We start from the raw sequence: 20893 nt of genomic DNA on the forward strand, positions 1-20893 counted from the left end.
AGTGTACTTGAATGGACAAGGGCACCAGGTTGGGAGTCAGACTCGGGTTCTATTCCCAGCTTTGCCATGGTCTTGCTATGTGACCTTGAGGCAGTTACTTGGGCCATTCTTAGTTTGTCATGTCCATTGAGATTGTAAGCTCTTTGGGTTATGGACAGTGTGTTTATACAGTGCATAGCAGAGCTGGTCAGAAAAACCTGGACAGAACCATTCTCTGTTGGCAAGTCCATTCCATCAAAATTTCATTTCAGGGAAACACTGGGGGAAAAGTTTAAACAATGCTGCAAGATCCTGTTTCAGCATTTTCAGAAGGAAACGTTTTGATTTATTTTGGCTTGAATTGCCTTTTCATTTCTACTTTTTGTACTTTCAAATTGATTGAAATGTTTCAGTCTGAGGTTTTTTTCTGGAATTTTCCTTCGTGGATAATTTCAAAATCTGACATTCTTCATGAAATGAAATTCCTGTCCTCCGCACTCCTCTAGTGCCTAGCACAATGGGGCCCTGATCTTGTGTGGGATCTCAAGGCACTACAGTAACACAAATATTAATAACAATGGTGGAGCCAAGGATTTTTACTGCTGTGTAGTAGTGTCTACATGGGATGTTACTGCATGGCAAGCTGGTGTGCTGTAGATTCATAGCATGGCTTGGTGTGCAGTAACTTGTCATGTAACAAACTTTTACTTGTAAGAGCTTGTCTGCAAGAACCAGTTTTAAACCCACTTCACATTAAAACTGGTGGAGGCTAAAATGTGTGTATTGGGCCAATCCATGTTTAACAGAGACCAAACTCAGAGCCACTCCCTGTTTAAACTGCCATGTTGGGCTGGCTAAGCCATATTAGCTATCCTAAACCAAGGAACTGTTTTAGTCCTAGTATAGAAAGGGCCCTAGAATATTTTTATAGTTCCTTGTTCGTACTAGGCTTTGTGTGAGTCAGTCACATACTGAATAGCTTTTATGACTGTTTTTTAGGAGACAGACTTCATCACGACTGAAGTGGTTTAAAAAAATCAATGGAAAGGGGAATAAAAAAGAAAAGGAGAAAATATCTTGAGGGCTTTTGCTATTTTCCAGTCTCTAGGCAACTCAGGACTGAGGACAAAACTAAATTAAATTTTGTAGTAACAGACTGATATGTATTACCTTAGCAGTTATTTTTCACACACAGGCATCTAACATATCTCACATCCGATGGCTTTATTTGAATCATGGCAATTCATTGGGAATAAAGCATCTATTTAATTTATCTTTATGATATTTATCTCATGAATACCAAATATGCAATTATTCACACAGCATTCGGTACTCCAGACATTATCCACCAATATAGTCTCTTTTCATGCTAATTATGGCTCCTGAAAATGAGTCCTATTCAGTACCTAACCTTCTACATAAAGAAAGAATTAAACAAGTGTACGGTATGCTATTTAACATTATACCTATGGGGGGAGGGTGTGTGTGTGAGAGAAGAGAGAGAGAGAATAATGATTTTTGATCAATGGTATAAGCTTGAAGGAATTAATGGAATGACTAACTGGTAAATATTACTGCAATCTAAAGCCCCTGAAGTATGTATTTCTTTACAGTGATCAAAATTAGTTGATAGCCATATATGAGTAATTTATGAACATAGGGCTAGAACATAAGAATGGCCATACTGGGTTAGACCAAAGGTCCATCTAGCCCAGTATCCTGACCAATGCCAGGACCAATGTGAATGATGCCAGGTGATCAGACAATCCAGAACAATCAATCATCAATCATTCCGTTCCCAGCCGCCGCCAGCACCATCACCACACCAGATCTCCTGCATCCCTCCCTGCCATGGCTTGATCCATCCATGATCCATATATATATTTCTTTTCCATTTCTTTATCTATTTAGTAATAAAAACTCTTTATAAAGAAGTCAAAAGGTGTTCCTGTTCAAGTGTTCATTGTTTGTCACTTTTTTTGTTTTTTTTTATTTTTTGTTTTGTTGTTTTATGTGAGTGTGTTATGACTTCCTCCCTTTACTTATTTTTATTCCCCCTTTACTTTTTCCCCCTTATTTATATCTCCCCTATCATATCCTCTCTTCTCTTCCAAGAATAAATCTTAGAAGTCTCTCTCTTATACGGAAGCTGTTCCATACCCTAAATCTTTTTTTTGCCCCCATTTCTGATTCTTTGCCCTACATCAACACATGAATACTAACTCCCTTACCCCTTACCTGGCCTGGGCATGCTTTACTGTATGATCCAATATGTATATCTATGTCCTCTCTCTCTCCTCTCTAAGAGAATGGTGGTGTGGAATTGCCTTCATTCCCCCCATTTCCCCCCCCCCCCCACAGCACCAGCTGGGCACAGCTCTGCTACAATATTAATATTATTAATTAACTATTCACTTTCCGTCTCTTCGTGTCTTCGTTGTAGTTTGTATGGTAGGTGTATGTAAGGTGCAATGCCTGCCTGTCTCTGCTCTGGCTGGTACAGATTTCACACTGCTTCTTACTCAGAGCTGGGCCTAACGGCACAAAACTGTACATACACAATACATAAAACACACACAAAAATAAAAATGGATCATTTCATTGACTGACCTCTGGAATTGGAACCCTGGAAATGGAACTTGGCAATTAATTACAAGAGCATAGAGACAAAGAGAGAGAAAAAAAAAACCAATTAATTGGAAGAGGAAATGTTTGAAGTTTGAGGAAAGAAATGAAAAAACCAAACTGACAAACACTGGCATATACTATCTTTCTCTCTTACATTCTATCATCATCATCAATCATCATCATCCTATCCATCTCCATCATCACCATAACCCAAAATAAGCAATAATGCATAGGGCAATGTAAATGAATGGCATATGAGCTGATGCATATCCTGTGTGTGTGTGTGTGTGTGTCAGCTGTTGGTGCTTTATCGGTGTGTATGTGTGTATCTCAAAGATGCAAGGAAAAATGAAGAGGGGAAGAGGAGGGAGGAGGGAGGAGGGGGGAGGATATCTAGTCAGATCTCCATAGAGATGGCCAGAGGACCCTCAGGAGGCTTTTTCAGCTTTTTTTCTTTGGAGGGGCCACACACCAGTGGTGGCCAGTGGAGTGGAGAGCCTTCTCTCTCTCCTCTTCATCACCCACCTCTCCTCTCCCAACTACACACTTGGACTTTTGGTTGGTTGACTGACTTGACTTTTCTTCTTCTTAGTCTTCTTCTGTAGTTGTGGTTGGTTTTTTTTTGAAAGATTCACCCTCTTTGCATGGCAACTCTGCAAACACCAGCTGGAGTGTTGGTTCAGCAGCAACTCAGAAGGAAGAGAAGAAAGAAGAAAGTCTGAAGTATCAGTGTGCAGACACACAGCTCTATATTAGCTCTATATTCCTAACACCCTCTCTTTTTTTTTTGGGAGACCCGACAGGAGCATAGGATGGGGTAGTGTGGCTATCCTCCACGCAGTGCCTGCTATGCCTGGGCGCTAACCACCCACTGTTAATTTATTAATTATATGTGAAAAAAAAAAACCATGATGATTTGATTTTTATCTGACTAGATGGGTATAAATGTTGTGTTTTTTTTGGCTTTCTTTCTCTCCTGACCCATGTAAAGTGAATCTTCTGGCTTTAGTGACACTGACAATTCAGATAGGTGACGTTCTTCCTTCTGAGCTGCTGCATCTGGCTTGAAATGTCCACATCTCAAAAAAACAAAAACAAAAAACCCACCACCACCAAATTTGGCAAATGTATCACCCCTTTCAATAAGGAGGGCAAGGATTGAATAGTCATAAATTGAACAGTCACCTGCATGTTTATGCAGCAGTGCAATGCAAACTTCACTGCTATTGCCCTTGGTATATCTATAAGTACAGATTTCTAGTTCCTAGGCTGACAATCCCAGTGACATTTACAGGAAGACTAAATTCAATTATTCAGCTGCCAGCTCCCAGGTCTTAACCATGGAGAAAGTTCTGGGTGTTGAAATATTTTAAAGATCTGTAAATTAGCCATAGGGTGGAAAAGCCTTATAAAATGAAATTCATCTTACTGAACTCTAAAGCTTTACAATCTTCTGTGGTGAAAAGCACACACACATATGCAAGATAGCAGATGATATAGAAAGTATTTTCTTGGCAGTGGAACATTTGAAGGCAGGCATCACACTTTTGTCTAGCATTGGAGCTTTGGTCATAAATCTTGTAGTTATAAGATCAGCACCCAGAACAACTTATGGTAGAATCTAAACTAACAAAGCATCGAAAACAAAGCAAAGAAATTCCAGAACCCCTAAAGCTCTTCTCCTAATCTCTGTTTGAGGAAAGGTTTACAGGGGTGATGTGTAGATTAATAGTGGGTGGGAGTCTTCCAGTGCTGATTTTAAATTAAACTATGTGTCTTGATATTGTTTAGCCTTCCCTTCATGCAAAGGGCATTTGTATGAGTTAATAAGTCAACAGTACATACATAAAGCAGCTTGCATCCATTTTTTGAGGTGCAAAATACATGTCATTGTGGTTTCAGCCTCAAGCTGCCCATTTAAATGTCATTGTGGAAATCAGTGACTCAAACTGTATGAAACAGAGGAGGAAAATGCTGGGCTTAGACAGCAGAACCAAAATCTTTGTCTTTTTTGAGTGTGAAGTTTCCTAAAAAGTCAGTGTATATTTTTTAAATGTTAGTATGCAAATGTGTGTCATGCGGCAACATTCTGAAGTCAAGTGTGATTTCAGACACTGAAAGCCATTGGTAAAGTTGCCAGCATTAGTTCTTCTTTCATTGGTTTAGAAACAAGTTGTACGTCCCTTGTCTTTTGCCCAAATTCAAGGGAAAATAATCCTTCACCCTGTGCCACTACGACTGTGTCTAACAGGAAACATAGGGACAGGGTAGACTACAGAGTTCGATGACCATGCCCTGTTGCCACTAGCGCTCCTTGTTTATCATAGGGTCATGGGGAAGAATAATGAAAATTTCTACCAAGAGGCCTTGTCTGTACTGGGTATTTCAGCCACCAGTGACCAGCATAGATGCATCAGTGCAAAACCTTAGCCTAGAGAGCTGCTATAGGTCTTGACTGGCACCAGTGTATCTTATCCCAGTATCAAACATGGGTGAGCTGCCAGGGTGCAATTTATGGTTATTGTTGATTGGGCCTGACTATACGAGGGGTTTGCACTAGTGGCTGTCCACTGATGGCTGGAATCCCCAGTGTAAGTCTCAGCCTCCATTTTGAGAGGCAAATAGTTCTCCGGTGACCAGGAGAGGGCAGTGTATATTGCAACTGGAAATTCTGGGCTTGTCAGTGAGTTTTGACAGTGTCACTTTAAACATGCTTTTAATGGCTGTTTATGGAGCTGTAATAATGGCCATTAAAGCCATATCTAATCTCTTAAGGTGCTACATGTAAATAAACGCCCCTCTGCATAAAAATGCCTTGCCTGTAATTTTTTTTAAGCAAATGGTAGAGAATAAAGGAAATGTTTTATAGAATGTATTCAAACCCTTAAGGGACTCTAATTGCTTTTAATTTCCATGTGTGATGGTCCTTATCCAAGGAAAGTATGCTGCGTGGACTATAAGCCATTTTATCCCATAGAGCGTTTAACAGAGCATGCCTGGAATTAGCTGAGCTCCTTCCCTCTCTCTCTCTCTCTCTCTGATCTCTATTACCCTTCACTGTGATTAAACACACAGTGTTTTGCTGCTTGATCTTCAAGGACATTTAGAAAGGTTATATGAATTAGAATATTCTAATTGTCTTGCCTGAGCTCTTCTGTTTGTCCTCCATGTTTATTACATCACCTGTGAAACGGAGGCTCTCTTTCCTGTTTAAAACAAGAGGTTAATGATGCCTATTAAGACATGCTGAGGTTTTTCTCTGTGTCCCAGCAGAGAGCTCAGGAAGAATTCCTTTTACTGCTGAAGACCAGGGGTACCCAAGTAGGTAGGAGAGATTTTGTTCTGCAACTAACATTCCAGTTGCTCACAAAACAGATCTATACCTTTTCACAAGTGATAGAGCCTTGTATATCCTTTTTAAAGAGACATCACTGACAGTTTTTCCTCTTAAATTTCAAGACAATTTGGTGCTTGTAAAAAATGCCAAATTGAAGGCCCTGCAGGCTGAAATCCTCTCTCCACAGGACAGACGCAGGAGAGTGCAAGCAGTGGCAATACAAGTTCTACCCATGTCACGCTGCCAGTGTGTCTCAGCCCTGGCCCTGGTCTCATTTGGTGTTGCTCCAGTCCCCTCCCCTCTTCCAGTGAGGCCAGCTTCATATGCCCATCTGTCCTCTTTCCACATAAACATCTCTGTGCCGTTTTCCGTGCTACCCCTACACATGGCATGCCCTGCCTCACGTATGAGGCCACCACCCTCTTCTCATTCAAGTCCTGCTGTGTTACCAATGGGAGAACTAGATGGCAGATTCTGACAAGCTTGGGGAATAACTGGGAGTTGTTTATATATTCTAATTTTAAAACAAACAATAAAACTACTCACTGAGTCAACATAGATGTGTCCAATCAGTATCTTCATATTACTAAGATGTAGCCAATCACCTCCTTGAGTGCTCTACTTAGTCCTGTTCTCTGTTTATCTCCTTGTCTGCCTTTAGACTATGAGCTCCTTGGGGCAGAGACCATGCCTTCTTTTCTGTCTGGAAATCTCTTAGCACATCTAAGAGTTTGGATGATTATCCAAAGCTCTTGTGTGTAAGTGTGTGCTGGAAAGTTTCTCATTCATCAAGGACCCAACACCTCTTCCTCCTGCCACCTTCCTCTGAAGCCTCAGGACGTGTCTGCACAAACAGTTAGTGCAGCAAGCTGTGGTGGAAATCAACAGTGCACTAGCCTGCTGCTCATTAACAGTCTGTGCTGACCCTGCTACCATGCACTAAAAATTGCTTACTATATTTAGTTCTAGCCTGCTTTGAAGGGGGCGTATGTCAGTGTGCATGGGGGAACTTGTAGCACATAGTAGCAGGGTCCATCTGGCCAGTTAGGGCACAGCAGGCTAGTGCATGGTAGATTCACACTCTCGTTTGCCACGCACAAACTGTTCAACTAGGCAAGCCCTCAGAGAGAAAAATGCATTCAAATATGTCAAAACTTAAAATGGAGAGCTTGTTAATCCATTTTTATAAATATGTGAAGACAGAGAGCTAAGAGAAATTCTGATTTTATCTTAAACCCCAAGCAGTTCTTAATGTGGCTGAACCAGTAGATTCATCCTTATTAAAAATATTTCTCTTCTTCTCTGGTCCCATTCATATTGGGTAAAATAGCTTTTGTCTTGTTTCTGATCTAGCACAAGCCAGTAACACCAGACCGTCTATTTACTTTCATGTATGTACATCTGCACCAGATGACCACAGCAGAAACATACACTGAGAAACAGCTGTTGTTTCCAGTTATGACTAAAACTGAGGCCGCTCTTTTTGTTTGGCGTGTCCCTGAACAAAAGACTGGATATGTACAATATATTATTTTTTCTCAGCAATGGAATTATTTTTTTAAAAAATCAGATTTTGTAGAAAAAGGAAGACTTCTCCCATTAGATGAGGATTATCATGTTTACATTTTACAAAGGCCACAGATCAACCCTGCCATAGTAACACTTTCACTCACTACCAATCCAGGCTACATTTGAAATGCTAACTTAGAGATGAAAGGCTCTCTATCCCTTGAGCCATCTAGCAACTTGCTGCATTTATTTTTCAGAAATTAATTTAAAAAAGAGAAGCAATTGTTTTTGCAAACAGTCCTTTGACTTCTATCCCAGTGGCATTTTGGAGCATTATTGCAAATTATTCAATTTAAATGCGTAGTCAAACCTACATCATTATTCCTATTTTATACTTAAGTGAAAAAACAGGCAGACAGTCTAGAAAAAAACATTCTTTACCAGGCCAAAAAATAAACCAGAAACCTTGCCTTGAAATAATGTTGCTGTTTACAAGAACGTCTTGTAGGAAGATTCCAATTACTGCAGCAGAGCTCAGGGATACATTGCATTATAAACACTAATTAATTAAAGTATTTATGTTTTTGGCTTTAGACAAGACAATCCTACATTCTTAAAAATTAATTAAAACTATTACAGAGACTTATGTTCATACTTAAATGTGTTCCAACTAGCACCTATCCATTAGTCACAGAAAAATTGGCCACTCATTAACATCCTATGAGTTCTAAGGTCTTTTTAACTACATACTCACCCACCCACTTGCCCCACATAGCTTGCCTTGCAATCATTGCTCCTGATGGCAAGAATTAAGAAATACAAAGCAATGATGATACCCAATAAAGCATGACTCCTAAAGCTCTTCCTCTAATATAGTATAAAGCACTTGATTGGTTCATTTTTCCTACACCCAATTTCTGGACTTGAATGGGAATGTTCAGATCCAAATTTGCTGCTTATAACCTTTTAATTTTGATTTGAAAGGAAAATGAGACTCTACCAGCACCCTTGGCCTGTTCCATTAGACCCAGTGATATTGCAATAACGTAAGAAGCACGGACACTCTGAAATAACAATGGCTGGGATAGGAAAGGTTAGACGGTGGTAAAATTGGAGGCTTCCAAAGTGCAAGATGTTGTAAACCCAAAACTTAGGTTAGATTTACCAGTGTGCTGGCAAACTTTAGTTGGATATCAATGGTGGGTCCTCTACAGATATAACACATTAGATAAGTTGGATAGTTTTCCACAAGCCTGAGCCAAGTAAACAGTTCAAATCAAAACCTTGGTTTCAACTCAGAAGAAAGGAAAACTTGACACTATGGGCCAAGCTTTACTTCAAGTTTTGGAGCTTGTACGATCCTAAAGCTCAGAGGGTGTGGATATTTCTGTCATCCTTCCAACCTCACTTCAGTATTACTTGCCAGGGTGCAGCTTTAGCCAGGTGCTCTTCACCCTGTTGCTTATCTTGGTTAGGCTTTGAGAAAGCTGGGAGATGGTGCTGTTGGTTTGATGTAAAGGAGACGAAGAGCTCAGTGTTGTCTGGGCTGCTGGAATATCAGCTTGTTGTGCATTCTCATTATGAGCCATCGGGACCACTCTAGACATCAACTAATATTGGGGAGAGGACTGAGCCTCGCGCGACTTTGCAAGTAAGGACTTTGGAGGTGTGGAAACAGTAACCCATAATGACTCTCTGGGCTCTGGCAGAGAGGAAGGACCTCAGCCATTTGTGTTCACCCCAGCAAGTATTTGGAGGTGGGACAGGAGTATCTGGTGATCAAATGCTGCAGAGCACCAGCAGGGTGAGCCCTGCTACATTTCATTTGTTTGTAGAGAGGTGGAAGTCAGCCGCCAGAGCAGCAAGTACTTTCGTTGTACCATGCCCTGAGGCATCTGTGGTGTTGGTAACAGACAAGCAATGCTGGAGATTTTTGTTATGCTTGTTTCCCAAATAGCTTGCTTAGAAAAAAGAGGTTAGACATTTAGTGGTAATTTTTTATGTCTCTAGCAAAATCTAGATCAACAACTCAAAGGACACACAGAAGTCATGTGATTACTGCTGACCTGCGCTGGATTTGAACAGTGGATTAGTTCTGTAATTAGCAATCCCTTGAGCCATCCAGTCTCCCAAAAAGAAAGCTGCTTTTTTTTTTTAAATTCACTACTAAGACTTTATACTAGACATTTATGGAGTTTATTGCCCTCAACTTCACCTTGGGCTTAATTGGCTTAAATGCTTAATTAACATAGTAATGACTGATTAATTTTCAAGGGATTATTTTTTACATTAAGATCATGAGTACTGCATTAACATTGTGCAACCAAAGTTCTGGAAAACCTTGCCAGTGTGTTTTGTTTACAACAGCCAAATCATTTGCATTTCACCTCATTGTGAAGATTTGCCCTGTGGTAACAATGCTTAGGGCTGGTATTAAAGCCTGTCCTGTGTATGGCGATTAGAGCTGTTTTGGAAACAATGAAATGTAGTTGTTGGGCTCAGACGATTCACAATTAAATGAGAAGCAAGGAATGAGTGTCCTCAGATAATACAGTAATCACACCCATAAAGGATACTATCTGAATACTATGTATGGTTATCTTCCATTTACCAAGTGCCTTTCATGCCAAAAGACCCAAAGTGCTTTACAAAGTGGTTTATTACAAATATGTTGTTCTGTTGATACATTACTTTATATAAAGTAATGTATCAAGTCATAAGTGAATGAGACTTTATGAGAATAAGACATTTTTTGCCTCATCCCCCACTGTTTATGTGACACTTTGACAGCAAAGTTTGGTTGCATTCAGAATCATATCTCAATGCATATGAAATTTGGAGTTGAAACCAAAAGATGAAATTCATTTAGGGTTGCCAACCCTCCAGGATTCTCCTGGAATCTCCAGGAATTAAAGATTAATCTTTAAATAAAGATTATGTCATGTGATGAAACCTCCAGGAATACAGCCAACCAAAATTGGCAACCCTATATTCACCCCATCCAGAGAGTCTAGTCACCACTTATTTCCCACTCTTTGAGAATTTAGGCTCTGCCTAGGTCTTTTGCTGACCTTCCGCACATGGGAGAATTTCACCCTAATTGAGGATCAAATAGGGATAACACAGTTTTGTATCAAATCTTAATTTTATTTCTCTCCCATCCCAAAATGTACAGTCTGAGACTCATAAAATTCCACCTGGCCTGCAGAGACTATCTTGCCCTGCTGGGTGAATACCATTGAACTCTTATTTAATAATAATAATTTAAAAAAAAAAACCCAAGTACTGCAGCATGGCTGGAATTTTAGTGCTGTCTGAGTAGCTCTCATCCTTTCATTCCTAGGAAAAGGAACACTTGTGGGTTATAATGTCGCCCTTTTGTCTCCCTTGCTCCTATCTAAGAATACCAGAGAGGGGTAAACGCAGAATTTCAGCCTTAACATTGAATTAAACTCTTTAGGGTGTAGACTGTCCCTTATTTTGAATATCTGCAGCATTCAGCACAATGAAGCCCTGATCCTGATTGGGGTCTTCAGATGTAATAGAAATACATACTGATAATGTCCTGACTTTTGGCAATTCCATGTGCATATCTGATAATAAGTGTTAGGGTGGTGGTGGTCTTTTCCCCTTCATAATAATATGAAGGTTCTGTTCAGAGTAGAGCAACTAAGCAGTAGCTGCAGGTATGGGACTGGGCAATGCTGCAGGTTGAACTGAAAAAAAAGGCTATTGTTTTGCTGTAGCGCAACAGCAAGAAGATTTGGCAGCATAATGGAGATGGCATATAAAGAAACTAATTATGCCTTTACAGTCTCTTTGGACTATTTCCCCCCCGCACTCACAAAGAATCTTCTTTATCCTCAAACAGCTCCTCTCTGAAGAGGCCAACAACAGTGCATTCATTGAAAAGCTGCAGTCGGAACACAGGGGGAGACAACAGCACATTGGGGCTCTGGAGGCCAGGCTAGAGGTCAGTGTCTGTCATTTTGCTGGTAATTGCACTCCCATGCCACTATAAAGGGAACTCTTAGAGGCAGATGGAGATTTACCATTTAGTTTCCCTGTATATTTTTTTTAAATGTTCAGTGGTCTCCCCTATGAAGACAGTCGTGTTTTCTGTTAATAATTAGGGCCTTGGATAAATTCTCCATTTCTCACCAATTTTTTTGGAGGCATATTCTTTGGCTGTTATTTTCATAGTGCATTATAGAAAATAAACATGACCTTGATTAAAAGACCATCAGGTATCTTGTCTGTGATCCTCACTATGGGGCAGATTCTCTGCCCTAATCAGCTTCTGGAGCAGAAGCCTCCCCTAACTCACCTGCTGAGGATGCCTTCAGTATGGAGAAGTCAGCAGCGTGGCATAGAATAGGCAGAGGCCATGCCTACTCTTCTCTCCCTGCAGGGAATTTTATGGGGGTTAGCAGAGGAGTGGCCTTTTAACAATTCACAGCTGATTTATTGTCCCAATTTGCAGTAGCCCCCAGGTTGTGCTGCTCAAACTTGGGCCAGGGTGAGGGCTGGAAAAGAGAAACAACTGGCTTTTGAAAGTCCCCCACACTCTGCTGTGAGGAGCAGAAACTACATATGGTACAGAACCTGCCCCTGTAAAAACAAACTGTGTCATGGGGGTTGCTTACAGCCTGTTGTGCCCAGTCACAATAAAACAGTGATTCTCAAAGTTTTATATTGGTGACCCCTTTCACACATCAAGCCTCTGAGTGTGACCCCCTTTATAAATTAAAACACTTCTTTTATATTTAACACTATTATAAATGCTGGAGGTGAAGTGGGGTTTGGGGGTGGAGGCTGACAGCTCGCAACCCCCCATGTAAAAACCTCACGACCCCTTGAGGGATCACAACCCCCAGTTTGAGAAACCTTGCAATAAAAGCACAATTTGCTATCACAGTGTGGAAGGGACCTAACTATGTTCTAACCCAGCCTGTGAATCATGCTGCAACCTATGGCCAAAATGACAGACATTGAACCATTCTCTTGGCTGTAGTACTTTTCAGAGGCATAGTTAAGTCTAATTTACACTGCAAAACTAAATCATGCTTAAAATACATTGGGGACAATCATATAACTGATTCCTCTGACAGTTGTATTTACAAAGTAGACGCCCTCAAGTTTGAAACAGAACAAACCCCCACCATCTGTGGTGTAACTGAAGGCTGAATTTGACCTACTAGATACAGGGAACTTTGTAAAAAATATGAATTATGTAGTTTAAAACAACTCTAAGTTAAATTCCACACTTGCATGCTCTGTAACTGTTAGTATCAAAGATATGGAAGGTTGGATACAAATCCAAGCAAGAACTTGGAAGTTTTTCCTCATAAAACTTATCAGAATCTCTTTGGTCTGGAACATATGGCTAGAAATCTTGTGACTACAGGCTATTTTGCCAAATTGCCAAAGGTTCTTGTTTCCTGCCAAATCAGAATTACTGCAAGAATATCTATTTCACGTGATATTTTGGTACTTATTCAAGATGGAACCAGGAAATTGCAGAGGAATGTTGAAAAATGTAACTATTTTTTACAAAATGATGCTTTGTTTTCTGGTATGAAAATAAGGTTCTATTCTGGGATCTATTCTTATTTTACCTAATCCTGGCCATCTACCCTAGTAACAATGGAAACCTCATAACCCTGGTATTTAGAACCAAATATTTTGAGTGGCATAAAAGAAACAACAATAGTAATGCTTTGCACTTCTATAACATATTCTGTCTGAGGATTGCAAAACACTTCACAGATATTAATGAATTAAGCTTCACAACATCCATCAGGGCAATATTGTTCTCCAATTTTACAGGGGGTGGGGAGGGAACTGAAGTTAACAGATGTAATTATGTGGCCTTTTAAGATGACCGTATTTTTTTCTGAGAATTGCAGAATTTCTGGAAGTTATTTTAGGGTATGAACCTTTAGAGAATAGGGCTGAGTGCTGGAGCTCTACTACTACAGAGTTAAAGATTTGTGTGTGGATTTACTTCCCCAAAGCATTACAAATAACTTGTCCAACTCCACACAACAAGTCAGTGAAAGACCTTGTAATAGAACTCAGATCCTCCTGACTCTTAGTCTGATGCGTTAGACACAAGCACATCCTTTTCCTTTCCCCAGGATCATCTGTAAGGGTAATTATAAAGGGATTACACCTACTGAATATTGCACATTTATGACAGATCTGTCTGGAATTGATGTGATTTTTAGAATGTGGGTGGATCTACCTACTATGTTCCTCTGCCCCATTTGTTTTGAATGGACATTTCACTAAAAATAATGGCACTATCAAATATGCAGGAAATTGGCTTTATATCAGCTTTGAAAAATGTGTAAGAAAGTGCGAGAGTTTACCCAGAAATCTTCTTTTCTCCCTACCCCACTCCACCTTTCTCCACACCTTTTCTCTTTTCCAGGCAAATGCTACCTGGCTACTTTTCAGCTGGCACTGCCAGTTTTGTTAAAGTTGCAGTTAGTGAGTTGCCAATAATTGCATTTTAAAAGCATCTTTGTCAGCCTGTGCTGGCATTGCTGTTGCTTACATTGGTTCACCTTTCCTATTGATAGAAACAGCTGCCTATGGATGTGTTGAATTAGCACTGATGGTAGTGCCAGCCGTTGTGCGGAGGGGGCAGATTGACTGTGCCTAACAGGAGACAGTAAGATGCATCAGACAGTGGCTTTTGTAGCACACAAGGGATGATACATAAACCCTAACAAAATGGGCGAGATGGATCAAAAAGTAGCAAGAACTGAGGCGCAGAAGAAGAGAGTAAAAATAAGTATTGGAACAGTCTGCACATCCTGGAGCATGTTCTGGATATAGCCATGGCAATTATTATTAGAGAACAAATAAGCCTGGATTAGAGATCACTTTGGGCCACCTATATTTCAAGCATGCCCGAAAAAGGGCTTTCTTGCAGTGTGCTTGAGGGCTGTGCTCAGACTTGCATCACTCAGTGCTCTGGCCTACAAAACCTGGATATTTTATTTGATGTTTGATTTATTCTTGAGGAAGCAGACTAGAAAGCTCTGCTGTGGTGCCTCCAGGTATTAATTTCAATTGAGGTTACTTCATTAAAGTGTCTAACATAGTTTTGCTTTAACACCTCCTACAGCTGGCAATGACTGCGTGGATGTAGCCAGCATCTATATATATTGTGCAGAAAGCCTGAGATGTCATCCCAGGCATGCAGAACATACACCTAATGCAGATGCAGGGTGGGAACTAGGTGTTCCTGATGAATAAGACCTGAAGCAATATGGCTATGACTATAGCTTCCTTAAAGTTGTGGGCAAATATTTGCTCCACTGTAACTGATACGTGGAGGAAGAACTTCAAGAAAAGCTATCCCATGTCCTGCTTAGGAACCATCTCTGGTATGGGGAGGCCAAGAAAAGCACTTTAAGAGAGCTGCATCATTGATAAGTCAGTGTGTATCTGGATGCAGGAAAACATAACTATGAAGAATCAAACCAGATGAGGCAGAAATTAGTTGCCAAATTAAAATCCCCATACTAGCTGTACACCAAGTTCCAGACTGAATGCTGTGGTTCCTTCAAAAAGACCTGTAAAAATATCACACTGTACCCTTAAAGGAAAACTGAGAAGTAATATAAAATCCTAATCACTATATCTAATTGCATAAAAGAGTAAATCATTAAAAAATTAAGTGTCTTCAGTGTAAGGAAAACAATTGGGCAAGAAGCTAGACAATTTAGTGAGGCAAATTACAACTAAAATAACAGGTTAGAAAGCATTGAAAATCATTGTTCAGTTTGTGGCCCCAGGCCTTAATTACTGTGTACTATTAAAACCCTGCTCTGAAGACGGAATTAATTTAGTCATACTCTTTTCTAGGAGGGCACTAATCGCTATAGTATCTGAGTACCTCACAAATAGTAATTAATTTATTTTCACAATAAAGTTGTGAGTTGAGGGGTTGGTATTATCCCCTTTTTAAAGATGGGCAATTGAGGCACTAACATTGAAGTCAAAAGTATCCACTAATTTTGGATGCCCAATCTGAGACCTCAACGGCCTGATTTCTTGGGTACTTAGCATCATACAGCACTTTGTATATTCAAAGCACAGCTTCTACTGATTTCAGTTGCAGCTATGAGTGCTCAGCACAGCAGTTTCAAGTTGGGTACCCACAAAGTGAAGAACACACAATTAGTAGCCATCTGTGAAAAGCCAGGTTTAAGTGACTTTCCCAGCATCACACAGGAACTCTGTGGTACAGTCAGGGGTAGAATTCCTTCCCCCGGGCAGCCATAAACAGCCTTAACTATCATTTATCTTCCTGCAAACTCTGCCTCACTTACTCACACCTTCCAGCTTCCGCAACAAATAATGCCGGGGTCCTACAAATAACACCCTCATTTACTACACACAGACCCACCAACAGCAATTCCCCAGGGCAGAACAGAAAATGGGCAAGGCCAGGGATTCCACATGCCTGCCCAGCTGCCTGAGCTGCTGCCGGTACCACCCCGGGCGCACCTAGGAGCCCTGTGGCCCTCCCGGGCAATTTAAAAGGGCCCAGGGCTCCTGCCTTTTTAAATCGCCCAGGCCCCTGGGCAATTGCCCCCTTTGCCCCCTCTCTCAGCAGGCCTGACTACACAACCCTGATTAAGTCCCAGAACAGGACTATCCTGTGCACCGAATGAGGAAAGGGTTCTGTGAAAAAAATAATATGTGATCATGTAAAATGACTGTATTAAAATGCATATGCACAAGAGGGTAGAATTAAGGTTACAATGGCAATCTAAAGTCTGGCCCTTCCCAACTTTTGAATGCGTGTGTTACACTCCCAGACCAGAGAGAGTTCAAAAAGGGAGCATTTTAATAAACTTACACTCCAACCCCCCCACCCTCCCCAAATGCACTCATAGCTTGCATAAACACAGTTGCTACTGTCTCTGTCTCTGGAGCACCCCACACTGCTGCTGCAACCACACTCTGCTCCCCAGAGCTGTGTCTCTTGATCCCACCAGCAGAGCATCAATCCTTAAAGGGACAGGGTGCAGGTAAATATAACCGTAGCATTCTTTTAGGAGTGCTACATTCTCCCCTTGTCAATGTAAAATGTTATCCCAACATTTCTGTTAACTCAAAATACATTCATCCATCCAACTCAGCAGTAGTGTACAAGCTCCAGTAGCTCTTGATTGCATTTTTGTCTTGATTTTATTTCACAAGTTCTGGTACTGATGATGGAAACTTCTGGATCTCTCTTCAGTGTATCTTGCCAATCAAGCAGGAAGTTACTGTGGCAGTTCTAGGTCCAATGTCCAATAGAATGGCCAATTCTGCACAGCTGAAATTCCCAAACGTATTGATATCTTATGAAATAACAGTTCTTGTATGATCAGTACTATACTCGTACAACTCAAAATCACTAGGCATATGACAAGCCATTTTGAAAATGCATCTGCTAAATAAACATAATAAATTATCCAGAACTATAAAACATTCAGTCTAGAATGATATCCATGTCATAAGTCAATATAACTTCATTTACCAATATAATATCAGTCTTGGATAGAAAACACGATAAGGTACAGAAAATAGGTACTTGGCATGGCATGCGGGGTTGACTTCACAGTTGTCACATGCCATGCCTTGTGGATAAGTTATTTTCAAACTCTGCCCCTTTGTCATGATGAATCCTTCTGGTTAAACCAACTTTTCAAGACCTTGTCTGCCATGGTCTTGCCTGATTTTTCAGTGGTAGCATAGGTTTGGACATACCTAGTGAAGTGATCCACTATGACTACACTTTATTCAGATCCACATTTGCTCCTTTCTGGATACAAGATGTTAATTGAAACAAACAAAAGGCAGATCCCTGATATTACAGAATTTTCCCAACCCTGGCTACAATTCAAGTCCCTGCTCCAAAGCATGGAGGTGCTAAAGCTTCTCAATGAAATGGTGGTAACATTTTTTTTAATATGGACAAAACACTGAATTTTTCCCCATAATCTTGTTCGTGGAAACCGATGAACCATTTTTGCTGAAACTTTCCAAAAATAGCCTGAGGCAGACACCCAGCATGGAAAATTTCACCCTGAATGGCTAATGTTTGACGAAGTTATAAGCAACTAAAAATAAGGTCCTACAATGTAAAGTGGCAGGCAACCTCAACTATAATTTAAATGATAGATTGTAGCTTCCAACAGCTTGAATCTTTTTTATTTCAAGCATTTCCTACTGGGAAGCTGATAACTTTCAGTCCCACTTTGCATCATTAGAAGAAGAATCACTGCTGAGAAAAATAACTAAAATGGCAATCCCCAATCAGAGAGACAAGCAGAGCTGGCCGTTGGGATGCACAGAAACCTTGGCCATGGTCCCTTGCAGAATTTGGGGATGTAGAAATGTGTAGGAATAATATGGTGTTATTTTAAATAATTAAAATATAAGATGGGCTCAGGAATTATTTTTAATGGTTTTACCTTTTTCCACTACGTAGACTACTTTGTCTGCATTGAACTTTTGAGAGATGAACCAGTTCAGTATATCTTTTATAAATGTATGAAAAGATGGAGCAAGCCGTTATAAGAACAAATATGAGTTAAGCGAAATATGTCACTAACTAGTTTAGCTTATATTTTACCTAACCTATTTTACAATGGTACAATGCAACAGTCAAATTAAGGTTATAATTGAAATATAATCAATAAGCCAATGGTTCAGTCTATCTGGATTGTCAGCTACTACAATTAGTAATTACATAAAATTATCATGAACAAGTTAAGGAAAACAATTCTCTCAGGATTTTAAAAGAAGGTTGAGGGGAGAAATCATTCCCATTGACCTGAGCCATTTAGCTAGGAGTCTGTTAAAGGCAGAGGCTGTTACTTGCCTTGGTTTTAAGGAAGTACAGTTCTTAAATTGGTTTCCTGGTAACTTCCTCCTCTGGCTGCTCTCTCCTGTTATGCTTCACTGTTCATGGAAATCATATCAAGCTTTAGTCTATTTCTCCTCCCACTTTAACACAATACCTGCATCTTTCTGGTTGTCTTCTTACACAGATCCAAAATGGTTTCTAAAATCCTGCACTTTTAGCAGCTTTAGAAGAACACTGGTTTAAGGCAGATATCTCTTATGGTATACGTAGCAGATTTAGGTGTTTAGTGTCTACTTTGGGGAATAGTTAGTGACACACAGAGCATATGCACATGCTAATGGGTGTTGGAGTGATTTAAGCATTCTCAAATTGCTTTACAGAAGGGATCTCTGTATTGATAAGATGTAACTTGAAGCCCTTTCACATGTGTGGGGGGGAGGGGACTTTTGGTCTTTTCTCTCTGTGTTGTAGACTTCAAGCTTGTCTTAGCCAGTGGTCAGAGTCTTTTACCTTTCCTTCTTTGGATGGCCAGTCCAGGGAAGAGAGCAGGATGCAACTTCAGGTGTCGTATTGATGCAAGAGCCCCCCACCCCAATTCCTTCTGGATGACTAGCACCTTTTGTAGGGATCAGTGACTCCCCTACTCCATCCAAGGGGACGCATGACTCCAATTAGGAGTTCCAGCATATTAGCTATAGTTCAACATGGACCAATAACTTGGCACTTTGATCTTGAAGTCACATCAGTGATTCTTGTTTAGTGTGTACACGTCTTGTACCAATTTGTTGATAACCACAAGTAGATCTCTCTCAAAAACAGGATGTAAGAGAGTGCCATATGATGAGGAACTGGTAGGCAAACTTCTGTTTAGGCCCAAGATATCAATGTCTTAATTGTTTAAATATAATTAATGGTTTTCAGCATCTACTCATTCCCACACATCCTCATGACAGCAAGTTAATTATGACACTGGGAAAGTAACCCTAAGAGGTTGGGGGCAGAGTTTAGTGACCTTACACAAATACCCTTTTGGCTGCAAGCCAGCACGTTGCTTTGGACATTTCCCAGTTTCTAGATGATAAATTTGTTAAATATTTGAGCAACTAAAGTTACTTGAATCTAAATCAAAATATGTACCCAATGTTTTGCAGGATTGATTTCAATGTGCATGTTTTCAAAAGTAAGTTCTACTGCTTCTTTTGCAAGAAGAAAGATGTCCTTGAAAACATAAACTAATCACTAAAGTCCCAGTACTACAAATACTTATGCAGGTGCTTAAATTTAAGCATATGAGTAGTACTATTGACTCCATTGGTTGAAATTTTGCCTCTGATTTATATCAAAGAGCATGGGTGATTTAGTGTTCCCAATCTCCCACCACTTTAGTCTTACTTAGTATTTATTCAGCTAATGAAGCTATTATAGTACATTTTTGGATATTTTTTCTTAAGTTTGCAGTATGTTTTCTTTTGTCAGTTGATGGAACCACAGGCGAGCTATCCATAACTGCTAAGTTTTAATATATAATCTTAATAACTGACCATAGGGAGTTAAAAAACTCCACTGTATCTAACAACTTTCCAAAGCTCTCCTCACCTCTTCAATTTCCCTCCCATTTGAGCAGCTCAAAGGAGGATCTGATTTCTTGTACTTGGAGGAAGAAACCCTAATATGGCAAGATATTGCTGCATTTGAGTTATGCCTTAAAAATAAAAGATGACAGGCCCTGAACTAAGTTGTTCACATCAGCATCCAAACCAAAGCAGCAGCTTCCAGTTTGCTATGTTAATAGAAGAAAATCATGTCAGTTGCTTTTGCATATCTATAACAGAATTAATGTAGGGGATGTAATGTTGGCAAACATTATGGGATCTGGGTGAAATCTGTCAAAAACTGTAAACTCTCATTTTCTAAATTCCCAAATACTGCATATTAATATAACCTGGAGATTTTTAGGTGCTGACTATTAAAAAACAAAACAGAGAAATGTATAATTGTGCATGTTCCAAGTTTTAAACAATGAACAGTTATTTTAGTTGTCATGAAACATTTGTGCCTTTGTGCATTTTTATGTAAGAAAAGTATTGAATTTGCATGCCAAAACAAAGTGACTTGTTAATTATGCATAGTATTATATATTCATCAGATGCCAAGGGGTTTGGAAAGGTGGTGTGACCAACATGTATGCTATTGCCATCTGCAAAATGACAATGAGATTAGCGATGGATAGAGGATAAATTGGTGGCAAGATTATTGTAACTTGAGGGAAGGAATTACCGGAATTTTCCGGTAAGTAATATTGTCTGCAGAACTGTGTAGGCAGAATAACTACAGGTTAGTTTATTGGCTTCTATCTAAACATCATAAAACACATTTATAATAGAAACATATTTGTACTTGTACTGCACCACAGTTGATGATATGGCTTTGGAGCAGGTGGATTGTTGCAATTATGCAATGAATGGGAAAGACCCTGAAGGTCTGTAGGAGCTAGTTTTGGTCAACAGAGACTACTAAAGATCTCTAAACATCCAGAGCATTGGAAAATGAACAAAGCTTAG

At 39.9% G+C, this 20893-nt stretch overlaps 1 protein-coding gene across 15 annotated transcripts in view; it reads left to right on the plus strand.

Annotated features, from left to right (window-relative positions):
* LMNTD1 (lamin tail domain containing 1) overlaps nt 1-20893 on the plus strand; it is a 295495-nt gene that overhangs the window by 140975 nt on the left and 133627 nt on the right. For 14 of the 15 annotated variants that reach the window (XM_039520482.1, XM_039520489.1, XM_039520486.1 and 11 more), the window contains one exon: nt 11325-11426. The exons of the other annotated variant lie outside the window; for it this stretch is intronic. In XM_039520482.1, coding sequence (XP_039376416.1) covers nt 11325-11426 — 102 coding nt within the window. The remainder of the gene's footprint in view (nt 1-11324; nt 11427-20893) is intronic. 15 annotated transcript variants of the gene reach the window in all.

Source organism: Mauremys reevesii, linkage group 1, assembly GCF_016161935.1.
Source record: "Mauremys reevesii isolate NIE-2019 linkage group 1, ASM1616193v1, whole genome shotgun sequence".
In the NCBI taxonomy this organism is placed as follows: Eukaryota; Metazoa; Chordata; order Testudines; family Geoemydidae; genus Mauremys; species Mauremys reevesii.